This window comes from Schistocerca americana, chromosome 2 (assembly GCF_021461395.2).
Source record: "Schistocerca americana isolate TAMUIC-IGC-003095 chromosome 2, iqSchAmer2.1, whole genome shotgun sequence".
Lineage (NCBI taxonomy): Eukaryota > Metazoa > Arthropoda > Insecta > Orthoptera > Acrididae > Schistocerca > Schistocerca americana.
This window is the reverse complement of record NC_060120.1, coordinates 768,714,205-768,726,228: the sequence shown is the minus strand read 5'-3', so window position 1 is coordinate 768,726,228 and position 12,024 is coordinate 768,714,205. Positions and strand designations below refer to the sequence as shown.

The following is a 12,024-nucleotide window of genomic DNA, read 5'->3' as shown; positions in this document are numbered from 1 at the left end:
TCAACAATGGGCGCTGATGACCTCGCTGTTTAGCGCCCGTAAACCTCAAACACACACACTATAGTCAACAAAAATGTACTCCGTACTTGGCTTTTTAGGCCTTCCCGTTTCTTCAATGTGTAAATGTTGGTTTCAATCTTACGTCTTACTGCACTGGCTTCCTCGCACTGCATGATTACAGAGAGAGACACACCACAAATGAGAAGCCCGTACTGGCTGCAGTCTCACATGGATAATGACACGTGTAATGTGTTTGAAGTTACGTGCTACGTCATGACTTCTATGCTCGGTAACTAGAACTAGTGCGGGCAGCCTATCCAGTTAGGGTGTGCTCGCCCCATCTCGTATTTTGTGCTCGCTTACTTGGTCATGCAGGACTCTACTAGATCATGCTCTCAGTTCATCCCGATCCTCTGCTCCAGGGTCAGATGCCATCTACATTCAGATGTTGCAGCACATTTCTCTTGGGGGCAAGCACTTTCTGCTTACCACGTACAACAGCATTTGGGCAGAGGGCACATTTCCCGGACGCTGGTGTGAAGCTATCGTCATACCCGTACCTAAGCCTGGTAAGGACAAAAACTTTCCTTCTAGCTACCACCCCATCTCTGTTACCAGCTGCGTTTGTAAGGTGATGGAGCATATGATTCTTGCTCAGCTGCAATGGTGGCTAGAGTCTCGCCATTTACTGACGAAATCACAGTGTGGATTTTGAGCGCGGCATTCTGCAGTTGACCATCTCATTACTTTATCCACCCATGTCATGAAAGGTTTTCTGTGGAAATCGGACTGTGGCCGTGTTTATGGATTTGGAGAAGGCCTTTGTCACCTGTTGGAGAACTGGTATTCTCCCTACTCTTTACACGTGAGGCTTCTGTGGCCACTTACCCGGTTTCCTTCAGGCATTTTTAAAAGACCGAGTTTTCAAGGTGCGTGTGGGTTGTGCTTTGTTGGACACCTTAATCCAGGAAAACGGTGTGCCTCAGGGTTTCATTGTGAGTGTCATCCTCTTTGCTATCGCCATTAACCCTATAATGGTCTGTCTACCGCCAGGCATCTTTGGCTCCCTTTTTGTTGACGATTTTGCCATATATTGCAGTTCTCTATGGACCTGTCTGAGTGAGTGGTATCTTCAGCGATTTCTTGATCATCTTTACTCCTGGAGCATCGACAATGGCTTTCGTTTTTCTCCTGACAAAACTGACTGTATGAATTTCTGGCGACACAGTTGGTTTCTCCCACCATCTTTACATCTTGGGCGTATTGCGTTTCCATTCGTTGAAACTATGAAATTCCTGGGGCTCATGCTTGATAAGAAACTCTCTTGGTCCTACCATGTGTATTACCTGGCAGCCACTGTATGTGGTTCCTCAATGTCCTACATTTCGTCAATGGTACTTCCTGGGGTGCCCCTCAGTGGTACTTCCTAGGGTGCCAATTCAACTACCCTCCTACGTTTGTACCGGTCTCTTGTCTGTTCGAAACTCAACTATATGTGCTTTGTTTATGCGTCTGTAGGTCCATCCCTCTGCCCTCTGTCATTTCAACACTATCCACCATTGTGGCATCCGTTTGGGCATGGGCACCTTTTACACTACCCCAGTTGAGAGTCTGTATGCTGAAGCTGCTGAACTACCACTATCCTACCACTGTGACTTCCTCCTCAGCACCGAGCGAGGTGGCGCAGTGGTTAGACACTGGACTCGCGTTCGGAAGGACGACGGTTCAATCCCGCGTCCGGCCATCCTGATTTAGGTTTTCCGTGATTTCCCTAAATCAATCCAGACAAATGCCGGGATGGTTCCTCTGAAAGGGCACGGCCGACTTCCTTCCCCATCCTTCCCTAATCCGATGAGACCGATGACCACGCTGTCTGGTCTCCTTCCCCCACCCAACCAACCAACCAACTCCTCCTCAGCAGGTACGCATGCCGTTTGTCTGCCATGTGGGCCGCCTATCCTATGCCTCCTTCCTCGATGATTCCTTTGATGCCAGTATGGGGTGCATCCCTCTTGTCTGTTACCTCCTGGAGTCCGCTTTCAGCACTTGCTATGGCGGCTTAACTTCACACCTGCAACTTTCCCGGTGCATGTAAACCCTTTACCACCTTGGCTTCGTGAAGCAAGCCATGTTAACTTTGGCCTTTATTCACTTCCTAAGGGCCCTACTTGAGCCTCTGTCTATTGCTTTCAGTTTCACGAACTTCGCACATGGAACTTCGCAATAGTATCTTTGTATACACTTGGACTGACCGTGGGGTCAGGTGTGCCTTCATCATTGGCACCCATGTCTTTCGATATAGGCTACCGGCACACCGCTCATTATCTACAGCCGAGCTCTTCGCCCTGTATCAGGCCATGGAGTACATCTGGCGACACAGCCTTTTCAATTGTGTCCTCTGCTCAGACTCACTCAGTGCCCTTCAGAGTCTATGTGCACTTTACACCGCCCATCCATCTGTGCAGTGGATCCAGAAAAACTGTCACTTGCTCACTCTTGGTGGAGCCAGTGTGAAACCTGTGGGTTCCTGGTCATGTCGGTCTGCCAGGAAACGAGGCTGCTGATGCTGCTGCCAATGCGGCAGTCCTTGTACCTCAGCCTCTAAGTTCCTGTATTCCCTCCGATGATCTCCTAGTTGCTGCCTGTCAGGAAGTTGTGTCCCTTTAGCATCGCCAATGGTTCTCCCTTCACCGGAATAACCTCTGTCTTATTAAGCCTCTCCCAGTGGCTTGGACGAACCCCTCTTGGCCCTCCCGCCGGGAGGAGGTCATTTTAACTAGGCTTCGTATTGGACACTATCTTTTTAGCCATTGTCATTTGATAATTGTCACTACCCCACCACTTTGTACACATTGTGCTCAAGTTTTAACTGTCTGCCACTTCCTGACGGACTGCCCATTTTTTAACTTTTTATGTTCCCGCTTGGGTGTGCTGTCTGAGTTGTCAGCCATTTCAGCAAATGAAGCACGGGCTGTCAACCATGTTTTACTTTGTATCTGCCACAGCAGTATGGCGAACGTCATTTAATTTTTAGTTTTGGATTTCCATTTCTGTACGGTGTCTTTTTTAGCCCTTTCTCCATGACTGTGTTTTTAGCTGTCTTCTCTTGTGTCAGTTGGGACTGACGTATAGTCGTTTTTTGACTCCTCTCTGTGTTCGTGTTCTATAGTTTTGACTTGGACGTGTGTGAACCCAGTTGTTTTTTCACCATAAAGCAAAACAAAACCAAAACCGATAATGTGTGATTTTACCATAACCTGCTACATGGAAACTGTTAGTCCTAGAGAAAAGAAGAACAGAACCTTTTTCACAGAAAATTTAATGTAAGTCAATGATGTACTGGGAATATTTTCACTAGAAGCCACAGTTTTAGCTATTAAAAAAAGGAAAATAAGAAAGTTACCTTTAAATGCTGACCTCTTTCCCCATCTCCACACTCACACACCACCGGTAGGGATTTGTATGTTGTTGGTTACACATCCTCCTTCCAATGTAAAATAAAAAAATAAAAATAAAAAAATTGGGACAACACAATTGTTTTTCTCCTACTTTTCCTTCGGCGACTTGACTATAGATGCCATATTGATTGTAGTCTTGTAGCCTGCATTGTTATCCCATCCAATCTATGCTTTTTTTCAAGTATTACTAAGATAAAAAATTAGACATTATCAGATATTAAACTTCCTGGCAGATTAAAACTGTGTGCCCGACCGAGATTCGAACTCGAGACCTTTGCCTTTCACGGGCAAGTGCTCTACCATCTGAGCTACCGAAGCACGACTCACGCCTGGTACTCACAGCTTTACTTCTGCCAGTATCTCGTCTCCCACCTTCCAAACTTTACAGAAGCTCTCCTGCGAACCTTGCAGAACTAGCATTCCTGAAAGAAAGGCTACTGCGGAAACATCCCCCAGGCTGTGGCTAAGCCATGTCTCCGCAGTATCCTTTGTGTCAGGAGTGCTAGTTCTGCAAGGTTCGCAGGAGAGCTTCTGTAAGGTTTGGAAGGTAGGAGACGAGATACTGGCAGAAGTAAAGCTGTGAGTACCGGGCGTGTGTCGTGCTTCGGTAGCTCAGATGGTAGAGCACTTGCCCGCGAAAGGCAAAGGTCCCGAGTTCGAGTCTCGGTCGGGCACACAGTTTAATCTGCCAGGAAGTTTCATATCAGTGCACACTCCGCTGCAGAGTGAAAATCTCATTCATTATCAGATATTGTTTTACTTCTGTGGTGATTCAAATAAGCACAGACCAGTGTAAAGACTAAGGCATTAGGCTATTCCTGGAGACAGCTGTACACTGTTCATGATTCAGAGGATTTAGTTCAGGATTAGACACTAGTACAAGCAGTTAATTGTATCCTATCAATTAATTATAGTGTGCAGCCTGGACAGTGCCTCTTAACCACTCACATAACAGCAATCAATGTTAAAGTATCTTTGTCTGAAAATAGTTATCAGAATGTAACCCCAACAAAAGAATAATGAATGGTTTAAAGTTTCCAGTGTAACACAATTCTAGCTCATTGTAACTCAACAGAAGCATCACCAGAAGCATAATAATGATACCAAAGTTGCAGGAAATTGGGTTAACTGAATAATAAGACACTGTTTTGCCTAGAGTCCAGTTAAAATTGATGTTAGGTATCTGTCACTTGCCACTAAAGTGTTGGTACACTGGCTACTTTTCAGTTATAGGTGACAGATGGCAGGTCACTTTACAAGTGCTGTTAAGGGGCCTGTACACTTTCAGTATTTATTGACAACACTAGTTTATCATGCCTTTGATGTATTTAAGTGAACCTCACACATCAATAATATTGTGTGTTGGCAATCTGATTTTGCAAGGATAATATGTCGAAACCCAAAAGAAAGCATGTGCTGCAGTTATTTTAGACGTAGCTGGTAATCAGAAAACAGCGAAATAGAGGTCATAAGTCCAAGTCTGACTGAAATAAGAAGTGACTTATCGTGTGTTAATTTACTGACCAAAAGCATAACTGCAGAAATAAGATGTCATAAACTATTTTTAAATGAAGCCTGCAGCTTACGGAAAATTATTAATGTTGATGTGATATTAAACAGAGTAGCCAAATTCACTATTCAGAGACGCAATCACAGCCAATGAGTTTGGGTAAATAAGTCTATTACTACGTAGTCACATTAAAACTGTTTTGTGTTAAGAATACTTAAAACATTGAATCTGAGAGACGTTATGCTCAAAGGCTAACTGAAAACCTAAACGTTTCACACTAACACTGTGTGGCTGGTTCATGAAGCTCTGCATCATCTGAATTGCACATATTGTCCAACCATCAATGCTGAGCTTCACACCATCAGTACCTAATCACAGTATTGAGAATATTTTTTGGACCGTCAGTGGTGTTCATCAATATTTCTGGTATTGTCAGTACGTCAGCTGGTATTGTCAGTACGTCATTATGTGCCCTCAGGCAGGCAGTCTGTCGATGGATTGACAATATTATTGAAAGTGTGTGGAGCTCCTGTACTTACGTGTAATGTGAAGCAGTGTTAGATGCAGTCGCTGTGAGGTATGATGGCAAAAAGACACTCTCTGCTGATAACTGGTAACCTAACTACAATCCCATGATGTGCAATTTAGCCAAGGAAACACAAGTCAAAAGCTTGCAGCAGAATTTTTCATCATGCCCACTTTGTTCACAGCGACCAAAGCTAACCTCTAAGAACAAACTGCAGACAGAAATAATTGCTAAAAGCAAACTGTAATTTCTCACTTTCATTAATTATATGAAACTCCTCACAGTAGCTTGAGGAGCTGATGCATTACATGTTATAGGCAACACAGGTACAGCATGTAGAAATAAAATGTACTGTTTCAAAGTAAGGATACTCTTCTTTTTTTCTTTACATCGACTGCTAGCTGCAGGCTGCTGCATTGTCTGAAAGAGGGTAGATACCACTCATTTTTGAGTCATTGGGACTTTCCAAAATGAATGAACAGCTGGAAGCAATAATAAGTTTCATAATACTACTTATGAGAAGACTTTCATTATTCGATTCTTCATCAATTGACATTTTCCAGGCCCTGAATAGTGAGTTTGTTACTGTTACTCAAAGTAAACTTTTTATTTTCGCGAGCAACATATCATTTCACTTACGCCCAAATAAAATTGCATTAAAGTGACAGTGATAAGGTGGTAGTCTTCTGACTGTATTTGTAAGCTATCTCGTTGATAATGTACATTGGGAATTGTGGCTTATGAAGTGTAAATGGCTCCAACAAGTCAGGATTTTTCAGTGTGTTATCCACACTAATTCTTTGTTGTCACAGCCACTGAATGGTATCTTCCTTTCGAGAAGACGGGGTTGGAATCTTATCCTTTAAAACTGTCGAGAATAATTTGTTAGATTTTGTAAACTTGGTAACAACGTAGTTTGAAAATAATTTAAAAATGTTTCACAAATCATTTCTCATGACACTCAGGTGTTACCTTCAATCTGAAAGTCAGTTGACAGCCAGGATCAATGCCATGGTAGGTAACAGCATGCAAAACAATAATTCTACCAACTTTTCTGTGGGGAGTGCCATACCTTCTCTTCTGTAGTCATTCCAACCTTTTGTAACAGTATGAACTGAATTCACCCATGTTTCGTCGGCCCAAACAACGTGCTCAAAATTAATTTCTTTTATTTCAAGTAAAACTCTGCATTGTCAAGCGAATGTGTATTCTCATTCCATCAACATTATACAGCCTGAAATACTTTTGTATTTAAAGCAGAAACTCTCCAAAACCAGCCACAACAACAATTTGCTGCCTTCAAAATTTTGGCATTGCACAATGTCTTACAAAACATACCTAATGTAGGCTGATCTCTGTTGTGCTAATAGAGTAGGTGGTGCCGAATTGCTTCTTGTGTGAAAGGATCCAAGTTTGTTAGGCATTCCTGAATACTTCTGTTCTTGCCCGGCATATGAAGACAGGAGGGTCTTGTTTCACTTCTTTCCTCGTTAAATTTCTCTGTACCGATATGAAGTATGGTCCATTTGCTAACCTTATCATGGCTACAATTCATGCGATTTCTTTCGAAACCAGTAAGAGAGGACCCTCACTTTCCACCTCCTTCTCAAAGAATTCCTGCACCTTGCACAAGAGTTGTGCGTATCCTTTAAATGCAATTCCTAGCTCTGCTTTTTTTTTCTTCCTGATCTTTTTGCATCCCAAATCCTAGGTCTGCCTCTTAACTTTTGCATTTCTTCTTACATAACAACCACATCAAAAAGACTTGCACAGTGATGGTAACAAAATGTGTATGTTTCATTCACAGCACTAATCAAACAATGGAAGTGAATTGGCCATTTACTGAGGCAATGGCTAATAGTTCAGAAATGACGTTGAGCACTCTGATTGGGTGAAGGCAGCTCCAGTGCATGAATTGTCAACTATCAAGTGATTTTGGTGAGACAATAGTCCACATGTTCTAGCCCTGAATGCAAACAATATCTTACAGCAGAAAATGTAACATTTTGTGAAATAATTGTACTTTGTGACTTGTATTAACCAGTTCAATCTTGAACATGGAACAAACAAATATTCATTTGAAAACAGACTAGTAGACATCAACATAATAAAATTAGTTTCCAAAGCTACGCTGCACAATTTCTGTCTTGGTGTCAAGTAAATGACTGTGAAGTGTCCTTTGGCACACCGGAAAAGTTATGCCATACTTATTATGAAAGATTAGAACACAGTTTCCTTTTAACTAAGATCATTTGTTATAAATTCTCAAAGTAAGTCTGAGAGAACTAGATTGACAAATGGATCAAATTTGCAGTTTATATCATTGTTGGAACTATTGCACTACTGGCAAGCTTCAAGCTTAAGGCAGTGATATTCACATACCAGGCTGACCTCTGCTTCTGTTGCTAAAATTGTTGAAAACAGTTGTAAGGAAACAAAATTGTGGTTTGTGAGTACCACTAGATAAAAACATTCTCTTGGCTCTTGAAGAGTTGGGCGCATTCTGTACAGGATAAAAGAACATCTGGAAGCTGGAAAGCCCGAGTTAGTGGCTCCTTTCAGTCAGTCTACAATTCATATTTCAGCAGTGCAGTGGGCTGCTCTAAGTGATGGCAATATGCGAGCCGTCTTTGAAGAGTGTTTGTATAACCCTGCACATGGCCCGTAGTGCTATGAATGGCCTTGAATCTTTCTTCTTCTATCCCCAATTAACCTACTGTTAAGTGAGTTTTTTTGGTAAAAATGTCATGTGTCACTGACAAAAGCACCTACAGGTCTTACAAATTAAGGCTATTATATTGTGGTTTCAAATAAGTAGAATCATTTCATGTATACATTCTGTGAATAATTCCACAAAAGACACCTTGACAAAATCTGTTTTTAGTATCTAATTCCTTCATGCCCAGACTTTTTTGTTGACACATGGGGTGACTTTTTTTTCGTTCTGGAAATATTTCGGGAATATATTCATTTTCACAATAGGTTAGAGATGAGGTGTAAATTTTTTAAAATAAATGTGATAGATGGTTAGTGTCATCTTCGTCACTTATCCTGACTGATCGTTTGTGGTACCTACCCATTATAGTTGCTTGTTTTATTTGAATCCGGTTGCCAGAGTTGTTGGTTTTAGGATCTTCTCATTACACTTGTTGACATCTTCACATAAATACTAACAGATTGTTTTGTTTGGTTCTTTATCACTTCTGCTGTTGTGTGTCTTTTTAATTATTTTCTTTTCTTCACCAACTGTCAAGTCTTCTGAAGCTTTGTCTGTGTGGTTGGTACTGTTGTCGTCGTCTCTAGAGATATCCAGTGTACGGTTACTAACATTACTTCTGTTGTATGTGGTTTCTTCAGTGTCTAGTTACTTAAACATATTTTTTTGTTCTATCCTTTGTTCATGTTTAATTTATTTGTATAAGTTAGAATTGATTTTTGATAGATTTAGATATTCTTGTTGTAATTTAGTGCATAACCTGTGGTCACTAAATTCTGAACAGGTTTGTGAATTCCTGAAATTGTTTTGTGTAGTAAAATTTAATAAGTCTCGATTTTAATTGTTCAGTGCTTGCTGGAGTTTCTTCTTTGTTTTATGTCTCGTTAATACAAAAATGTGTTGTTGCATAATTCTACTAAAGTATATGCTGTCTAATTTCAAATGTCCAAAATAATATTTATTGACTTCTTCCTAGCATATCAGCCAAGTAAAGTACTTGTTTTTCCTTTTTTCTGCATTGCTTAGCACTTTTCTTTTGGTTAATGTTTGTTCAGCATTTGTGTCTCCACTTAATATCTTGTTGATGTTAAAAAAGTCCATCTGTCCTGTTGGAAGCTCCTTGCCCTTTGATAATTTTAGTTTCATTTTTTCCTCTTAACAATAAACTAATTCCTCAGAACACACCATATTGTGCAGTGAAATAAAGCTCAGTTGTTCTGTGCCTGTGGAAACTAAAGCCGGCCGGTGTGGCCTTGCGGTTCTAGGCGCTTCTGTCTGGAACCGCGTGACCGCTACGGTCGCAGGTTCGAATCCTGCCTCGGGCATGGATGTGTGTGATGTCCTTAGGTTAGTTAGGTTTAAGTAGTTCTAAGTTCTAGGGGACTGATGACCACAGATGTTAAGTCCCATAGTGCTCAGAGCCATTGGAAACTAAAATTATACCTTATTGCATTTTATTTAGTTCATCTTCCTACAAGGAACATTGAAAATTTTGCCATTTATTGTCTCTGTATGGAGCTTATTGTGTGCAGTTGTTCTCTTATATGTCACAGTATTTTACTTCAACAAGCAGTTGATCACACTCCATGTTTAACACACATTGCCACAGTTTCTTCATTCTAATCCTAACTGTCCGGTGCCTAACTAGCTACCTACACAAATCTAAGCCCTCTTGGATTTCAGTCCACTCAATTTATAAGGTCTGATTGTAGGCCATCAGACATCCTCCATATGATGCTAATATAGGAACCTCAAATATCAAGGACATTGTGATTCAATCCGTAATTAAAGCCCTGAAGCCGCAGCATCTATTTTTAACAGAGATTACTTCTTCTTTTTTATTTAAAAAGATTACTTCAGTTTAAAAGCAGCAGCATCTTCCCACTTTTGGTTTGTTCTCTGCTGTTTATTGAGATTATTTTTCTTTTCTCATGCAGTTTAATAACTACAAAATATGCAGAAAATTGATTTCAACCTTTTGTGGGCATTCATTCTTATATGACCCATACTTGACAATGCTACAGATAGTACTTAGCATAGAAGTAGGACTGAAAATAACTTCATTCGCACATTAGGGGAAGATTTTCACTGTGGTTGAAGTACAGTGACAGCTTTTGTTTCCCTGTTGTTATAGTGAAGAATGAGGACACTGTAAACTGGCAGTCAGATGTCAGCCTAAACATACTAGAATTAAGACCTCCAGCTCCAGAGGGGTGATATGCAATGCAGGAAAATAAGCCCAGTGTACCTCTCACAGAGCAGCCAGCCTACACTTACTTTCAGTGTTTCTGCAAAAGCATAATGTGGTGCATGGTTATAGGGTTTGCTGATCCCCTCTGATGTCATGAGGGCCGTAATGGAACACCTCGGAAGTCCAGGATTAGTCTATTTTTCTTGTTTCAAAATACAAGTAAATGAGCAACACACAACACAAAGCATTTGCTAACGGCTATTGCACAGTTGCTTGCTGATGTTTGCAGTGTTGTAAACAAGGTAGTTCACGTCTGACCTCTACTGGTATTTGATGCAATCACAGTTCGAAATACCTTCTGTGTAAAACAGCCATGTTAAAATGTCCACATTGTGCCAGCCTTTAAGCTTCAGCTGGCATGCAAGTGTAAGCATTTATTCGATCTAAGATACTAGGTCCCACAATTTGAGTCCTATGATGCATTGTGCAGCATTTGTACAGTCAGTTCAGCTACCCACAATTGGAGTGGCACCAGGGCATTGAATGCGTTGATATGTCCTTGTGTTTGTGCACTTGTTATTCTTCAAACACATTCTTATGTTCTTTATCTTTCCAAATTGGACATCACCAGACGCTCTGCTCAAATTCTTGATCAGTATTGTGTATTGACTATAAATTTTATCATTTTGTAAGTTTTTAAATTAGTTGCACTGTATATTCTGCCGTATGTTTGTCTGCCAAGCAGACTTTGAATAAGTCGTTCACTTTCTAGAGAAGCCAAGTTAAAGTATCAGTTTTTTTTTTTTATTTACAGCTCCTGCAGCATGATCCAAAGCAGCGTCTGCCATTGAAGCTTGTGATGAGTCATCCTTGGATACGAAACTATGTTAAAGACATATAATGTAAATGTCGTGTCCTTGTGCTTGTTTCTTTTACTGTGCTTATGAGAGCTGATGCAACTCATTGTGTAGAGTATTGTATTGTGTGTAGGTTTTAATTTTTATGAATTGGTAGCATATTTGTTTTTTAGTAACTTATTGACACTTATAAAAATGATTCTTGTCATGAGTTTTCTATGTGGAGATTTTTTCTATTTGATACTTCTTTTTGGGTCAGTCTTCCGGTTTCAAGTACCAGATTTGCATTTTTTAAAGTGAAAGTGTTGGTAAGAGGAAGATCATTAAACCTCTGTGACTATCCAGTGGCTCAGGAAACTAAAAGTGGTTACAATGGAGCTGCAGTCACTTAAATTGACACAGTGGGTTACAGTTGATGGGGTGGCGGAAAAAAGTGCTAACCCACAAGAACTGATTTTGAGTTGTTAGGAAAGAATATAAGACAAAACAGTGTTTAAAACAGTTTTGTCAGCTTGCAGAACTAATTATCAGCATGTGGTGCATTGAGTTATTGAATGTACAACAGATAAGGTGGTCAGACCAGTCTTTACTAAATCGGATAGCATGTTCTTCCATTGACATCTTTGATTCAGTTCATTTGAGAAATGGTCTACTAAATTCACAGTTACAACAGTTGGGATTATATGGTCAAATTCAATAGGCCAGCATGTCAAAACCAGTAGGCTAAGTGAAAACAGGCAAAATGATTTTTAATGCCTTTATAGAT

At 40.6% G+C, this 12,024-nt stretch overlaps 1 protein-coding gene across 1 annotated transcript in view; it reads left to right on the top strand.

The window, feature by feature from the left end:
• Nucleotides 1-11,465, top strand: part of LOC124595132 (aurora kinase A-A-like) — a 107,827-nt gene extending 96,362 nt beyond the window's left edge. The window contains exon 7 of the mRNA XM_047133729.1: nucleotides 11,216-11,465. Coding sequence (XP_046989685.1) covers nucleotides 11,216-11,302 — 87 coding nt within the window. The 3' untranslated portion in view covers nucleotides 11,303-11,465. The remainder of the gene's footprint in view (nucleotides 1-11,215) is intronic.
• Nucleotides 11,466-12,024: the final 559 nt, after the last annotated feature.